Here is a 14,670-nt window from a genome sequence, read left to right as displayed (position 1 = left end):
CAATGTTGTGTTTCATGAAACCATTTTTCCTTACTCTCATCTCACTCCATCTTCTTTCCCACATACTCACTTATCTGCCTCACCAAACACATCACAAAATTCAGCCGTACAAAATTCGGATACACAAAATTCAGCCGCACAAAGTTCAGCCGCACCAAATACAACTTCTGACCTCTTCATACTTCCACAAAACACTCAACCTGCTCCCATCACTACCAGAACTGGGAGACAAGTAGTTCCTCCATCTCATCTGACTGACTACTTGTGCAACTCAATTTCCTCAGCCACTCCATATCCCATATCTTCCTACTTCACTCTGTCAAATCTTTCCCCAACCTATCTTCGATATGTCATTCTGATGACTGCAGTGTTTGATCCAGCTACTTACTCCCAAGCTGCTCTAATTCCAGAATGGCATATGGCCATTCAAGATGAACTGGCTGTTTGAACAAAACTGAAACTTGGTACATCACAAGTTTACCACCAGGAAAGATCCCAATCGACTGTAAATGGGTGTTTAAAGTAAAGTTTCATGTTGATGGATCTGTAGAAAGATACAAAGCAAGACTTGTTGCTAAGGGGTACACACAGTTAGAGGGTGTGGACTTCCTTGATACTTTCTCTCCTGTGGCAAAACTCACCACAATGAAATTCATATTAGCACTTGCAGCTATTTATGGTTGGGATCTCTGCCATTTGGATATTAACAATGTCTTCTTGTATGGAGATTTGGAAGAAGAAATATATATGAACCTTCAACCTAGGCTGTCTGTTGAGGGGGTCGAATGTAAACCAGGAACTAAGCTTGTTTGCAGACTTAAAAAGTCCCTATATGGTCTGAAGCAGGCATCTAGACAATGGTACCTGAAATTATCACAAGTTCTGAGTGGTTTTGGTCTTCAACAGTCAGCCTCAGATCATTCATTTTTCTATAAGAAAAGCAGCTCCAATTTCTTTGGCATTGTGGTGTATGTTGATGACATTTTGGTAGATATAAGTGATAAAAGAGAGATTGAGAACTTTAAGAAGTTCTTAGCTCAACACTTCAAGTTTAAGGACTTAGGCATTCCAAAGTATTTTCTTGGTTTGGAGATTGCCAGAAGCAAAGATGGGATCCTTATATCTCAAAGAAAATATGCAATGGATCTATTGAGAGAGACAGGTTTAATGGGATGTAAACCCTCATCAGTTCCCATGGATCCTGTGCTAAACAGCTGGGACAAGAGGCTAGAGAAGTAATGGCAGAGTCCTCAAAGTATAGGAGATTGATTGGTAGACTCCTGTATTTATGCATCACTAGACCAGATATAACCTTTGAAGTGCACAAGCTCAACCAATATGTGTCCAAACCGTGTGAGGAACATTGGATAGCAGCTGAGAAGATTCTCAGATACATCAAAGGGACTCCTGGACATGGCCTCTTCTACTCTAAAGATGCTGAACCTACCTTGAGCATTTTCTCTGATGCAGATTGGGCTGCATGCCCTGACACCCGCAGATCGATGACTGGGTATTGCCTATTTCTGGGGACTTCTTTGATATCTTGGAGAGCCAAGAAACAACACACCATCTCAAGATTATCAGCAGAGGCAGAGTATAGGGCCATGGCTCAAGCCAGTTGTGAGGTGGTATGGACAACAACATTGCTTGGAGATTTTGGAATAGTGAGAAGGAGAGTTATTCCTTTGTACTGCGATAATCAAGCAGCAGTGCATATTTGTTCTAATCCGGTGTTTCATGAGCGCACCAAACATATTGAGATTGATTGTCATACAGTGAGAGAGAAGTTTCTGGAAGGGATCATCAAACCCATGCACATTCGAAATACACTGCAACTTGCCGACATCTTCACTCAACCTCTCGGTGCAGTGGCTTTTCATGGTGTCTTGACCAAGATGAACTTCAAAAGCTTGTACAGTCCATCTTGAGGTGGGATATTGAAGAATGCAGCAGCGAAGATCAACGTGAAGAATAAAGAGAAACACGTGGGAGTGAGCTAGCAAATAAGTCGACCGTTAGAGTTAGTTATAAGGGTTTGATTGTGTAGGATCAAGTCCATGTGCTAGCATGTTCTCGTGCACATGCATATAATGTGTTGCATAGAACTATAAATAGATAGTTTTCCCTCATTTGTAAGTTTAAGTTTTTGTTGAATGAGAAATATATTTTTCTCCATTTTATCTATTGAGAATTATTCCTCCATGTTTGATTTTACATTTCTTATACATGAAACCCCCAACCATCTGAAATATCCATATATACATTATATTCATACATTAATCAACAAATGGGTATATGTAGCGTAGATGGTTCGCTGCGCTACTTGCAGCTGGGGTCCCGCATCTTGCGAATTTTTTATTTCTGAAAGATAGCTATTTACGTAGTAATCGAAGATAGTAGTAACCTACTATTTACCACTTAATTGATTCTTTATTCACTAGTTATTCATTAGCTACTAGTAATTTATTTATATTTTTTCATATTAATAGATTTCATCAAGTTAAATTAATTCAAGAGCTAGTAATTTATTTATTTATGCTTTCATTTTACTATAGTAATTTTGTGCAATTTTTTTCATTTGTGTAAATATTGTTATTGTAGGATCGCTAAATAATTTTTTTACAATCTACGAGTAAAAAATTTGTTCTCTAATCCTATAATTATGCATATATATAATATAATATTAGTACATTTTAATTTAAAATTATATTTTGATTTAAAAAAATATATATTCTTTGATTATTTTTAACACCGACATATCAATAGGTATGTATCTTTAATTTATATTATTCGATCTCAAATTATTTATCTCACATTGTGTATAACTATCTTAGTTATTGATTGTTCACGTTAGAATTATTTTTGCCATGGTTGATCAAAAAGATATACGACAATTGTTAACATTAATTTGGACCCCAATACTAAAATCCTGCGTCTGTCACTAAATACATTTATTTCAATAAACAATTCCACACCAATTACAAATGGTGCCATTTCAATAAAAATAAAAAATCTCCGCAATCACGGAATATGTTAAATCCCATTTGATAGTGTTGCTAATAATGAAATAACAAAGTGAATTGTGATATGGTTCCTTTATTGTGTGCTTTTGTAACTTTGGTCAAAATCAAATAGATGGTATAGCATTGTCATTCTCGCACCAATTACACAATAGCACGGGCCCCACCCCTGATCCCACTCTAACAAACTCACTTGATTCAAAATAGTTAGAGAGAATAAATCCTCTAAGAAAAATTATTAGTAGTACAATTTTGATAATTAGATTGAATATATTAATTCAGAAGTATACTGTAATAGTGTTCTGCATGTGTTAATTGGGTGTTTCATGTTCTTTTCTATTAATTGAAACTAACATAATTTTCAATTTATTCTCTAAAAATATAAATTTTTAAGGATGAATAAATTTTAATTCCAAATTGATAAGTGAAAGAGAAAAAAATAAAAGTAACCAAAATAATATCAATAGATAGTAAGGTACACATTATTGTTTAGTTGTAAGCTCAAACGATATAATATACTATAAATAAGATGATATGCAAGGAATTAGTTATACAAATATTTCCAAAAATGAGCGTGGACAAATTTTGTAAAATGTACAAAAATAGCAAAATGCAATGGATACCTGAACCTCTCTCTATGCTCTCTATCTCTCTGGTCATGACTTTCCTTGCCATATCATCATTCTCAGTTTTTTGTGCATCAGCCAATCAGGTCACAACACTACATGTGATCATCCTTCTACGTTCTGGCCGTTCATCTCCAATTAATTTGCACTTTTCAATTAATTTGCACTTTTCAATTGTAAATTGAAATTCATAACAATATAAATAATGACTTGTTTATTAAAATTTATAAGAAAAAATACAAGTCCTACAAATTAATTTTGTTAAAAATAACTCAGTTCTAGAACAAGTTGGTGCGTCTCCAATTTTTTTTATGGGGTCCACCTTGGAGGCATCATTAATTTGTTTGTGGCGGTTGAGCATGTCGATATCCAAACTCTCGGAAATCTATAGGGGCACCTGAGTTTGGGATCGTCATTGTGTCTTTCTGCAATTAGTGCTAGAAATACACATCCAATTAATATGGAACATTTGTTGAAATATAGGGACTATTTGTGAAGGCACGTATAATTATAATAGCATTTTGAAACATGAAATATTTTATTTTTAATGAGACATAGTGATATGTTGTTGAAATGAATTGTCATGTGTAATCAATAGTCTCAATAATCCCTTGGTCGAAGGCAAAGCACAATACTACATGCTAGTACACGTGACCACTGAGCACGCACTCACAGGCTTCAAATTAAGCACGCTCTCTCTCTCTCTTGTTCTACAATTCTAAAAGCAAATGGTCCTAAATTTCTCTTTTTAATCAGAATTCACTTTAATCAAATGTACAGTACTATACAGCTTAGTATAATATGGAAATAGAATCCCAGAAATTTTCGTATCCTTTATACATGGTCCCTTGTTTTACCCCAAAACACCATGATTGCAATCATGCTCATTTATTTCAATTCCAATCCCAATCCCAATAATCGCCTCTTTCTCCATATATTCCCGCACTTGTTAACGAACATTCCATTTCTCTGAATTCCAAGTTCCTCACTCAAAACACACTCCATAATATGGCAGAAGCAGCCGATACCAAAAAGATCATCGACCCCCGGGTAGAAATCGACACATCTCCGCCGTTCGAGTCTGTCAAGGAGGCGGTCGACCACTTCGGCGGCAGCGGCCCTTGGATTCCTCCTCACTTAGCTGATCTCCCCAGTGTAATTGCTTCTCTTCTTTCTTGTTTCTTTTGCTATAATGTTAGTTTGATGTTTTATGTGTTTGTGTAGGATTTATTTGAATGAGTTAATCATGTAAAAGTGGAAAACCATGTTTCTCATATTGGATGATTGAAAAGGAGATACATTGATTAGTTCCAACAAGAATTTAGCTTTCAAATTAAAAAGTTGCTAGAATAAATTAGGAGTTCTAGTTTACTTTTAATCCACCGTTACTCGTCATTTATTTCCTTTTCAGTCCGTTCATCAATACTTGTCACATCTGTTTTTTTTTGTCATGACCCCACATTCCACTAACTTTATGTCACCACATTTTATTACTTCCTCGATTCCATAGAAATAGACCGAATTTCCTTTTTCATCTGTCTCATGAAAATAGTCTATATCCATTTATGAAAATCTTATTTTTTTCTCTTTTACTTTATCATTTATGCGTCTCACCTTCCATAACATTATTTCAACTACCTTTCCTCATTTCCTTTTACTTTAACAATTACATATTAAAACTCGTGTCATCTCGATTAGCTTATTTCTATGGAACTGAGGAAATATAAAACTAATACTCCCTTAAAGTCCCATAGAAATAGGTCGCTTGGTAAGGTAAAAGAGAATAAAAAATATAAATGAAATTGTATAGTGGATAGTGAGACTTATAAATGATGAATTATAAAAGAGCGGAGAAAAAGGTAACCACAAATAGATATGGGCTATTTCTATGTGACGAACGAAAAAGGAAATATGGGCGACTTCTATTGGACGAAAGGTGTACATAAAAGTAGAATACACAATCCACTGACTTATTCGACCCACTTTTCTTTACATTTCTTAAAACTCATGCCGGTTCAACTTGTGACACTGACTATATTTGTGATGGTTGCAGCACAATACCGAGGGGTTCGATGCGGAGAAGATCGAGGAACAAGCGGTGCAACTGGAGAGAGATCTTATAATGAAAGCGCAGCAAACACTGAGCGTCTTGAACGAGCTCGAGGCAGCAAAGAGATTCGTCCAAGACCTCAAACTCAATCTCATCCCGGACCTCCCGTCCTTCATCGACGAGAACCCGGCGTGGCCCTCGCCCGGGCTCATGTTCCGCGAGCTCAACCGAGCGAAGCTGAACCTGAGCAAAACGTCGGTTGATCTCGCGGCAATTGAAGCCTCTGTCGAGTCCCTCAACAAGAATCTAAGAAAAGATCAAATTTTGCTTCACAGGGCAAACATGGTGCAAATGCAAGAGCAATCGAACCGCGAGCAGGGGATCACGTTCGAGGCAGAGCAGTTCAAGAAGATGACGGAGGCCTCAAGGTACGAGGTGATGGAGGCGATGGCGGAGATAGAGCGCACTAAGGATTGCATCCGGATGGCCGAGATGAGGCTCAACGCCGCCAAGAAGATGGAGGACGCGGCCAAGGCGGTAGAGGCCATCGCCCGAGCCCGAGCCAACCACTGCCAGGGGATCACGCTCTCCTTCGAGGAATACAAAGCCCTGTCTCAGAAGGCCAAGCGTGCCGATCAGCTCTGCACCACCAAATTCATTGACCTTCAAGGGGCTCCCCCCGTTGTCGAGAAATCCGAGGATGAGAGCAAATCCTCGGAGTTCTCGCATGACACCAATGTGGTGATAGAGGATAGCTTCTCGAGGACACGTGTGCAGCGTGGCTTTGCCAAGTTCAAGCTGAGGAGCTCGCGCGGGGGAGGGGAGAGGAATCAGAAAAAGGAGATGAGGTCGATGGCGGACGTGCTGAGTAGCGGGAAGGTGGTGGTCACTACAAAAAAACTTAATTTTTAGGGACATAAAAATTGACACGCAATTAAAATTTTTAAAAACCAACAACAATTTAGGATGCAAAAGAACTTAATCTTTTATTTTTTTAGGATGCTTCCATTTACGCCCTCTAATTTTAGTTGGGATACCAACAATAAGGACGTTTAAATAAGTATCCTTAAATGCATTAAAAAATGGTCTTTTGTTGCAGTGGGTGGAAGAAGACCAAGTGATGAGGGAGAGGCATCATGTGTCGTTGAGCCAGATGCTGAGGGAACAGAGCAAGCTTATTCTGCATCCGAGTAAGAGTGGTGATGGAGGACAAGGGAGTGTGCATAAGCAATACTTCATTCAGAGGAAGAAATTTGGGTTTATTCAAGTGCCAATTCCTACCAAGAAAAAGACTTCGCCATCTTAGTGCCTCGTATTGTTTGGAACCATTTTTTTCTATTACTATGTTGGGTGCTTCTTGGGATTTTTCTGTGTGACATATCTAGTAGTAGTATATCATTCTACTTGTGCTCGAGTTATTTGCAATCTCAGTTTCTTGGTCAAAATACACTTTTGAGTTGGGATCACCACACATTTGAATGCAACTAAATTTATACTCAAATTTATTAATTGAAAAGGTTATTTGAAGTTGTGATGCAACTAAGTGGTTAAATGCAATGGTTGAGTAATTAATTTGGGATGAGATTTGAGATGGTAGGGCCCACATATAAGATTTTCATTTCGGCTGTTTAAGTAACCAGATATGAGTTCAGATTTGGGTATGTAGGGCGCAACTATATGAGGCATATCTACAATGAATGCCCAAAAAGCCCTCAATATTTTTTGGCAATCCACCACCTCCTGCCCAAAACGAAAATTTTGGAGGGGTAAAGAAGGAAAATTGGCTTCAATTCTCGGTCCTGATTTCACGTGGGTTTTAAAAACCACCAATTTTGAGAGAATTGATTTCAGCGCATTTACATGGTAAATAGTGCGGGTCCATATTACATACTAGGGCTGAACAGAATTCAACAAAGGAATTTGAACACCACAATTTGTCAAGATTTCAGCTCATTTCTTGGTATTTCTATGAACTTGAACACGCCTTAATGCAATCCATTTTGACACAGAATATTTTTGGCATGTTTTTTATGTTGTTGGCGTCTATTGCTGGAACTACATCACATGCTAATGTAAATTAAACTACAAATAATCTAAACCGTAGATATCATGACGATCTTCAATGGCCAGTGCTATGTCCCTTAAATGTTGTCGCACTTTGACCGAACACGGATTTTAAGAAATATAATGAAAAGTGAGTTGAAAAAAGTTAGTAGAAAATAGATCCTACTTTATATATTAGTTTTACAATAAAATATGAGTTGGAATGAGTTAGATGAAAATGGGATCCACTATAAAAAATAGTAAAAAGTGAAATGTGACAAATTTTGTTGGACGAATGGAAATGGAAAAATGTGACAAAATTTAAAGGACGGAGAGAGTATATTTTCATGAGTACTTTCATATATTAAGTTTGAACATCGTAGGCAAAAATTTTATAATGTCATAAGTAGATATTCAATGCTATTAAAATTAAAAGTAAATATTATTTGAAATGATACTTTGTTTTACTATATGCAAGAAACATAAACACATTCCTTAAATAGTTTAGTTTGTATTCATCCATATCTATATACCAACAAGCGCAAAAATGTGCTCACCTCAACATTCTTTTCTGTGGCTTTGGATCCTACCGACCCGAAGCTCTCTCTGCTTCAATCTTCATCAAGGTACCATCTCTATTAACAACCCCATTTTATGTTTTCTTCCATTTAGGATTCCTGCAAACATCTTTTTGAATGGATAGAAATTTTAGGATTATTGCATGAATATGGCGTCTCGAGAAATCGATACTGCAACGTTTCTAAAAATGCTACATAATTTCTTATGACATTTTTTTATCTTGTGTTAGATAAATATGACATTTTTTTATCTTGCAACAGGACATCTTAGGGCATTTTTTATCTCAAATTTATTGTAATCAAATAGGTTATTTGAGAGTAAATGTGCGTTCAATGGATTAGCAAAAGATTAACATTATCGTTTTCAGATAATTTGTCTAAAAAATTCTGCATAATGGTGTTATTTATGTGTTTTGAATTTGAAAAATCCTTTATGTTTACTATTGAAAGGATGTAAACAATGCAAACTTTAAATATTGTATAAACTCCAAATTATGATTTGAACCGTTAGAAAATGTCAACAGATGACAAAATAACAACAAAAAATGTCAACAGATGACACTGTGTTGAGGAGTTTGAAATTGACATCAAAATCTTGAAATCAGTGTCAACAGTTGACACTGTATTGACACTGTGTAGACATCAAAATCTTGAAAATTTACAATGTGTTGACATTGTGTTGAGGAGTTTGGAGTTGGTACAATATATAGAAGTTGCATTTTATCACTACCCTACTGTATTAAATATGTCAAATATTGTTTGAGATGAATGAAAGAGGTGACTTCAACATGTATACGAGTGGCTTCACATACTAATAGCCTTTTACTTGATCTATTCTGATGTAGAGGTTCTCCTTAGTCTCCATGGATATATATTCTTGTTGAGGTGTTCATGTCGGCCGTTTGAACAAGAGAGGAAACGAAACTGCTGGCAGCATACCGCAGTTTCGTAGCTCAAGCGTATGGAGACGAAGGAGAACATATTGATGAAGAAATATGAAGTAGGGAGGATGTTAGGTCAAGGCGCTTTCGCAAAAGTTTACTATGGTAGGAATGTTAGAACCGGACAGAGTGTGGCGATCAAGGTTATTGATAAACAAAAAATAGGAAAAGTTGAGCTCATTAATCAGATCAAACGTGAGATATCCATCATGAATATGGTAAGGCACCAAAACATAATGCATCTTGAGGAAGTCATGGCCACTAAAACCAAGGTATACATTGTGATGGAATATGCGAAAGGCGGCGAGCTTTTCAAGAGGATTGTCAAAGGGAGAATCAAGGAAGAAACCGCGAGGGCATACTTCCGACAATTGATTTGTGCTGTTGATTTTTGCCACAATAGAGGCGTGTACCACCGTGATTTAAAACCCGAGAATCTTCTTCTAGACGAAGATGGGAACTTGAAGGTGTCGGATTTTGGTTTGAGTGCGCTTGCAGAGTCTAAACGACAGGATGGTTTGCTCCACACGACGTGTGGGACTCCAGCGTATATTTCTCCTGAGGTTATAAGTAGAAAAGGGTATGATGGGGCCAAATCCGACATTTGGTCATGTGGTGTGATACTATTTGTGATGCTAGCGGGCCATCTTCCGTTCCATTGTAGAAATCTCATGGATATGTATAGGAAGATAGCCAAGGGTATTTACAAATGCCCTACTTGGTTCTCTTCTGAAGTAAAGAGGTTGTTGTCTAAGATTCTTGATCCAAATCCCAAAACTAGGATTTCCATTGCAAGAATCAAGGAACACCCGTGGTTCAACAAAGGCTTGACTCCCAAAAATCCGGTGGCAAACGAAGCGAACATGGATAATATTGTTACAATACCCTTAGAGGTTAACGACATGGAGCTTGCAAGGCCGTATAATTTGAACGCATTTGACATCATATCGCTCTCGAGTGGATTTGACTTGTCAAGTTTGTTTGTGAGTCAGGACGAGAAAGAGGATGCGCGGTTCACAACAACAAGCTCGGTTGCTTGCATCGTGTCAAAGCTTGAGGATGTTGCACACGAGTCGGGGTTCAAACTGATGAAGAAGGAGCGAGGTTCGTTCAAGCTAGAGGGGTGTGTGAAATATGCATTGTCCATTGAGGTAGAGATATATGAAATTGGCCCCTCATACCATTTAGTGGAGATAAAAAAATCTAGTGGTAATTTGATGGACTATCAGCATTTGTTAAGACAAACTATAAAAACTGCCTTTGAGGATATAGTTTGGTCATGGCTAGGTGAGCATCAACATAACTAGTTATGCCCATATATATCTCTAACTTCCAACATTCTTGTTACAATTTCTAACCCACCCTTTGTATAGTAAATCTTGTTTGTATGTCAACTATACTATATTGGCTGAAACGTATATACATCATGGATTTCATTGTTTTTTTTCCAGTTATAGCATCATGCTTAAAATGATACTAGAAACAAATCTTTATCTATCTATACTTGTATAAGTTACCAATTGTCTAAAAATTAAAAGAATATCATAATGGTAGAAACAAATCTTTATCTATCTATACTAATATAAAGTGGCAATTTTCTAAAAATTACAAGAATACCATTCTACCGGAAAAGATGTTTATTGATTGAAATTTATTAATTAAGTAATTTGCAAAGATAGAAATGGATTGAAATTTATTACTTAAGTAATTTGCAAAGATAGAAATGGACAAAAAATTTTTAATGAAATCATACTCCTTAAAGTTGTGCTGAACCGATTAAGCTTTCCTAAGAGCATCCGCAATAGCGGACTAATGGTAGGACTAGCGGTTAGGGTGTGGGGACGGACACTATTGCGTTAGGCTAACGTGACGGACGTCCCGAAGTAGGACGAGTGCTCATCCGCGACCTAACACCGTTAGCCGATCGCTAGTCCGCTATTGCGCAGACACCGATCGGCTAGCTGATTTTTTTTAAATATATTCTATATTTATAACTCATTGCACTTCATTTTTTTAGAGTGAACTACATAAAATGACCCTGACGTTTTCATTTGTTTCACTTCAGACCCCTGACTAAAAAAAATATCGCCACATGCGTCTGACCTTTAACATAATCACAAATCAGATATTTGTAGCCATTTTTTGGACTAAAAGGCCCTTAGGCCTTGAAGGGCATTTCAGTCAATTTGCCGCCTGTTGCAGGCCTACTTTGCTCTGATGCTGCACTTTTGCAGACAATAGGCTACACCTTTGTCAACTCAAATTTGATGTTCCACATACTGCCGTGTTCATACCTCTATAGTTAGAGTGTTTGAATTAATTTCTCTTCTTCCTTATCTCACTGTAATTCAACATTCAATTCATTCGTCATTTGAACTCTACCGTATACCCTGTTGTAAGATCCCAATTTTTGTAATTTATTCTCTCGCACTGAAATTCGTCCGTCGCTTGGGGATTTTTATTGGGTCGTATTTGCAGCGGAATTTGGTTGTATTCGAAGTAGGGTTTATGTTTGTTTGGCTGGGTCGAGGTTTGTTTCTGGGATTTCATTTCAAATTAAAGTTGATATTCGAATTAATCGGTGTAATTTCTCTCTACATTTTAAGGATATGAAACTATGTTCTATTCTCTCACCTCAATTCATCCATCCCCCCATTTTCTTTCGTCTGATGCATGTACTAATTTGTCAATTCATTTTTCAATTAAATCTCTGTTGTAGCTGAGCTTGAGATCGCGATGTTTGTTGCACTCCGATCCATTTGGGTAGATTTTGTTGCTGAATTGGGGTGGATTTTGTAGCTGAAGCTAGCTGTATTCAATTTAGGGGTTATGTGTGTTCGGCTGTGGGGTGCAATTTTTTTGGGAAATTAATTTCATAAATAATGACATATAACTTTAATATGTTTGGGTTTGAATTTCCAATTCAGGCCGCTCTTGCAATGTCGTCTTCAAGTTCGCAATCGTTCGGGTCAAGTTTCAAATGGGATTGTCCTCGTCCACCGATTGTTCTCTGTAGTCACAATGTCGCGGCTGAGCTTATGACGTCTAGGACGACGGCTAATCATGGTCGACGTTACTATCGGTGTCCATTTTGGAAGGAAGATGATTGCAGATTCTTCTGTTAGTTTGATGCAGGTCTATCGCCAAGCCAAGACACTTACTTTCAACGAATCAAGCTCGAACGAGACAGGTTTGAAGAACAACTCCGATGCAAGAGTATTGTGCATGGTGATCTTGAAGACAAATTCCGAATGAAAAGTGACGAATGTGAAGATCTGAAGGGAAAATTGAGCATGAAGACTGAAGAGTGTGCAGGTCTTAATTTAGAAATTTTTAGAACCAAAAAAACGTCCCGAATGCTGAAAATTGTAATATTGTTTTTATGCTTTGTAATTATTTTCCTAAAGTAATGGTAACATTTTTTTTCTTCAAGCAATAAGATGGGAATTTTGGTACTAAACATTTGAAGTGGATTGAAGTTCCACTGTAAGTATATCCCAACAATAAGTTTCACAGAGCCGAATGGAGTTCCCGCATGCATAGGTTCATTAAAGTGTTCACTTTGAAGTTTTAGTTTTAGTTAATAATCACGAATGAAGTACGCATGCATCTTCTGGTGAAAATACCACCATGCGTACAAAACTTTTGGTTGAATAACACACGACGTCCAAAACTTTCTGTGAAATACCACCATACGTACAAAGTTAACATATGCAGTACAAGGGCCTTCTCATATAGCATATACCAAAAATCCGTCATAATGTTGGATCCATAACATGGATCCATAACATGCATAGCAAATACAAGTGCCTTCTCACGATGATCCATAACAATCACCGTAGGTAATATCTAAATAATGTTTGACAAAAAGGCTTCAAGCCACCATTGTTTACAAAACACAAACAAAAACCAACACCATTGTCTCCGCTTTTAAGGTTCCCAAACTTGACAAGAGCGCGCATTCAATCCCGATCCCCTCGACGGCCACAGCGCTGCGGTTGAGTCCTGGTCCGGCATGTGCTAGGCCTTGGAACAGTGGTATTGGTCTACAACAAACAACAAACCGGTCAAATTGACTGGATTTTTAGGAAATGAAAAGTGAAAGCTTGATCTTGAATACTACCTCCTGACTTGACCGGGTAGACCGACATGTGTTGGCCTTGTAGCTGTAGGATTGGTCTACAACAAACAACAAACCAGTCAAATTGACTTGCAATGTTTATGAAATGAAAAGAGATCTTGACTACTACCTCCTCGTTTGACTGAGGAGACCGACGTGTGCTAGGTCGTTCTCGCCGAGGTAGAGTGGTCTGTAACAAACAAACCATTAAAAAATACAATTAGCGGGTTGGGAAATCATATAATCGTGATTAATAATAACAATACCTCTTCATTTTGAAACACGTTGGACGCCGCAGGCCTGTCACTGCCGTCCGTTGTGGGTGGCGCACTGGTCTCATTGGGTTGTGTACTCTGTCCAACTTCGGTTCGGGGATCTACGCGGGGATCATTAGTGCATGTTCTTCGGTTATGCCCATCTTGTCCGCACCGACGACACCTGAGTAATCCATTCGCATGGTGACGAACCTGGGGTTCTTAACGCCTCAGTTTCTTTGGCCGTCCACGTTGTCGCTTTGTCCTCGGGGGTCCCAGTTCAAATCTAACGTTAGAAGTCTTCGGCCAATTATCCATCCCATTGATTGGGTAGAGGACATTCTCGTACAGGAGCGTCATTGTGGACCGCAAATAATAGCGGGATACATAGTCTGCTACATCCTTCCCATTCTTGTTGATTGTAGCGATGGCGTGAGTGCATGGGATCCTAGTCAGCTGCCATAATCTGCAAGAGCAAGTAAAGTCACGCATGTTCACTACATACTGGCCTGACGGTCCCGACACTTGGTACGAATCCTCTCCGTTCCATGTTGATCTCCAAGAAGAAGCCCTCGTCATATACTTATCCACGATCTCTTTGATAACGGGCGGCAGTGTGTGATCGTATGTCTTGATCCATTGGCCACTAATCTGTATCCTCTCCATCTGACTTGTCCGGATCTCCTCCAACATGGTGACAATGGCCAACTCACGAGCAATTGCTATCTTCGAATTAAAGGTTTCGCATATATTGTTTAGGATAACATCACAACAAACATGCGGCGAGAAATAAGCCTTCACCCATTTTTCTTTAGGAGCAACACCGAGTAGGTATTGATGTGCTTGGGGATATATAATCCGCACTACATCCATTCGCTCCACATACTGTTCGGGGGTTGTACTCGACGCAAGCTCCCACAACATCTCCTTAAAATTCTCCCCGATGAATCTCTTCTTGAAGTTGTTGTATATGTGCTGCACACATAAGCGATGCTCACTCTGTGGGAAATCCTCGAGGATGGCTTTTGCAAAACCCTA

At 38.2% G+C, this 14,670-nt stretch overlaps 2 protein-coding genes across 2 annotated transcripts; both read left to right on the top strand.

Moving 5' to 3' along the window:
- Positions 1–4,401: 4,401 nt before the first annotated feature.
- On the top strand, positions 4,402–7,143 carry LOC121742924 (WEB family protein At2g40480-like). The gene is made up of 3 exons (XM_042136060.1): positions 4,402–4,801; positions 5,700–6,575; positions 6,796–7,143. The coding sequence occupies exons 1-3, from the start codon at positions 4,655–4,657 to the stop codon at positions 7,000–7,002; spliced, it is 1,230 nt and encodes a 409-aa protein (XP_041991994.1). The 5' UTR covers positions 4,402–4,654; the 3' UTR covers positions 7,003–7,143.
- Positions 7,144–8,305: 1,162 nt separating this feature from the next.
- On the top strand, positions 8,306–10,700 carry LOC121743464 (CBL-interacting protein kinase 18-like). The gene is made up of 2 exons (XM_042136770.1): positions 8,306–8,365; positions 9,163–10,700. Exon 2 carries the CDS (start codon positions 9,279–9,281, stop codon positions 10,563–10,565), a length of 1,287 nt encoding a protein of 428 aa, XP_041992704.1. The 5' UTR covers positions 8,306–8,365; positions 9,163–9,278; the 3' UTR covers positions 10,566–10,700.
- The last annotated feature ends 3,970 nt before the right edge of the window (positions 10,701–14,670 follow it).

This window comes from Salvia splendens, chromosome 8, assembly GCF_004379255.2.
Source record: "Salvia splendens isolate huo1 chromosome 8, SspV2, whole genome shotgun sequence".
NCBI classification, from domain to species: Eukaryota; Viridiplantae; Streptophyta; class Magnoliopsida; order Lamiales; family Lamiaceae; genus Salvia; species Salvia splendens.
This window is presented reverse-complemented; position numbering and strand designations above follow the sequence as displayed.

What these genes read in the sequence shown, in the direction of transcription:
- LOC121742924 (XM_042136060.1), top strand. Translation starts at nt 4,655, where the DNA reads ATGGCAGAAGCAGCCGATACCAAAAAGATCATCGACCCCCGGGTAGAA. An exon ending in ACTTAGCTGATCTCCCCAGT is followed by an intron (nt 4,802 to 5,699) that starts GTAATTGCTTCT and finishes TGATGGTTGCAG; the next exon opens with CACAATACCGAGGGGTTCGA. An exon ending in ACGTGCTGAGTAGCGGGAAG is followed by an intron (nt 6,576 to 6,795) that starts GTGGTGGTCACT and finishes CTTTTGTTGCAG; the next exon opens with TGGGTGGAAGAAGACCAAGT.
- LOC121743464 (XM_042136770.1), top strand. Translation starts at nt 9,279, where the DNA reads ATGGAGACGAAGGAGAACATATTGATGAAGAAATATGAAGTAGGGAGG.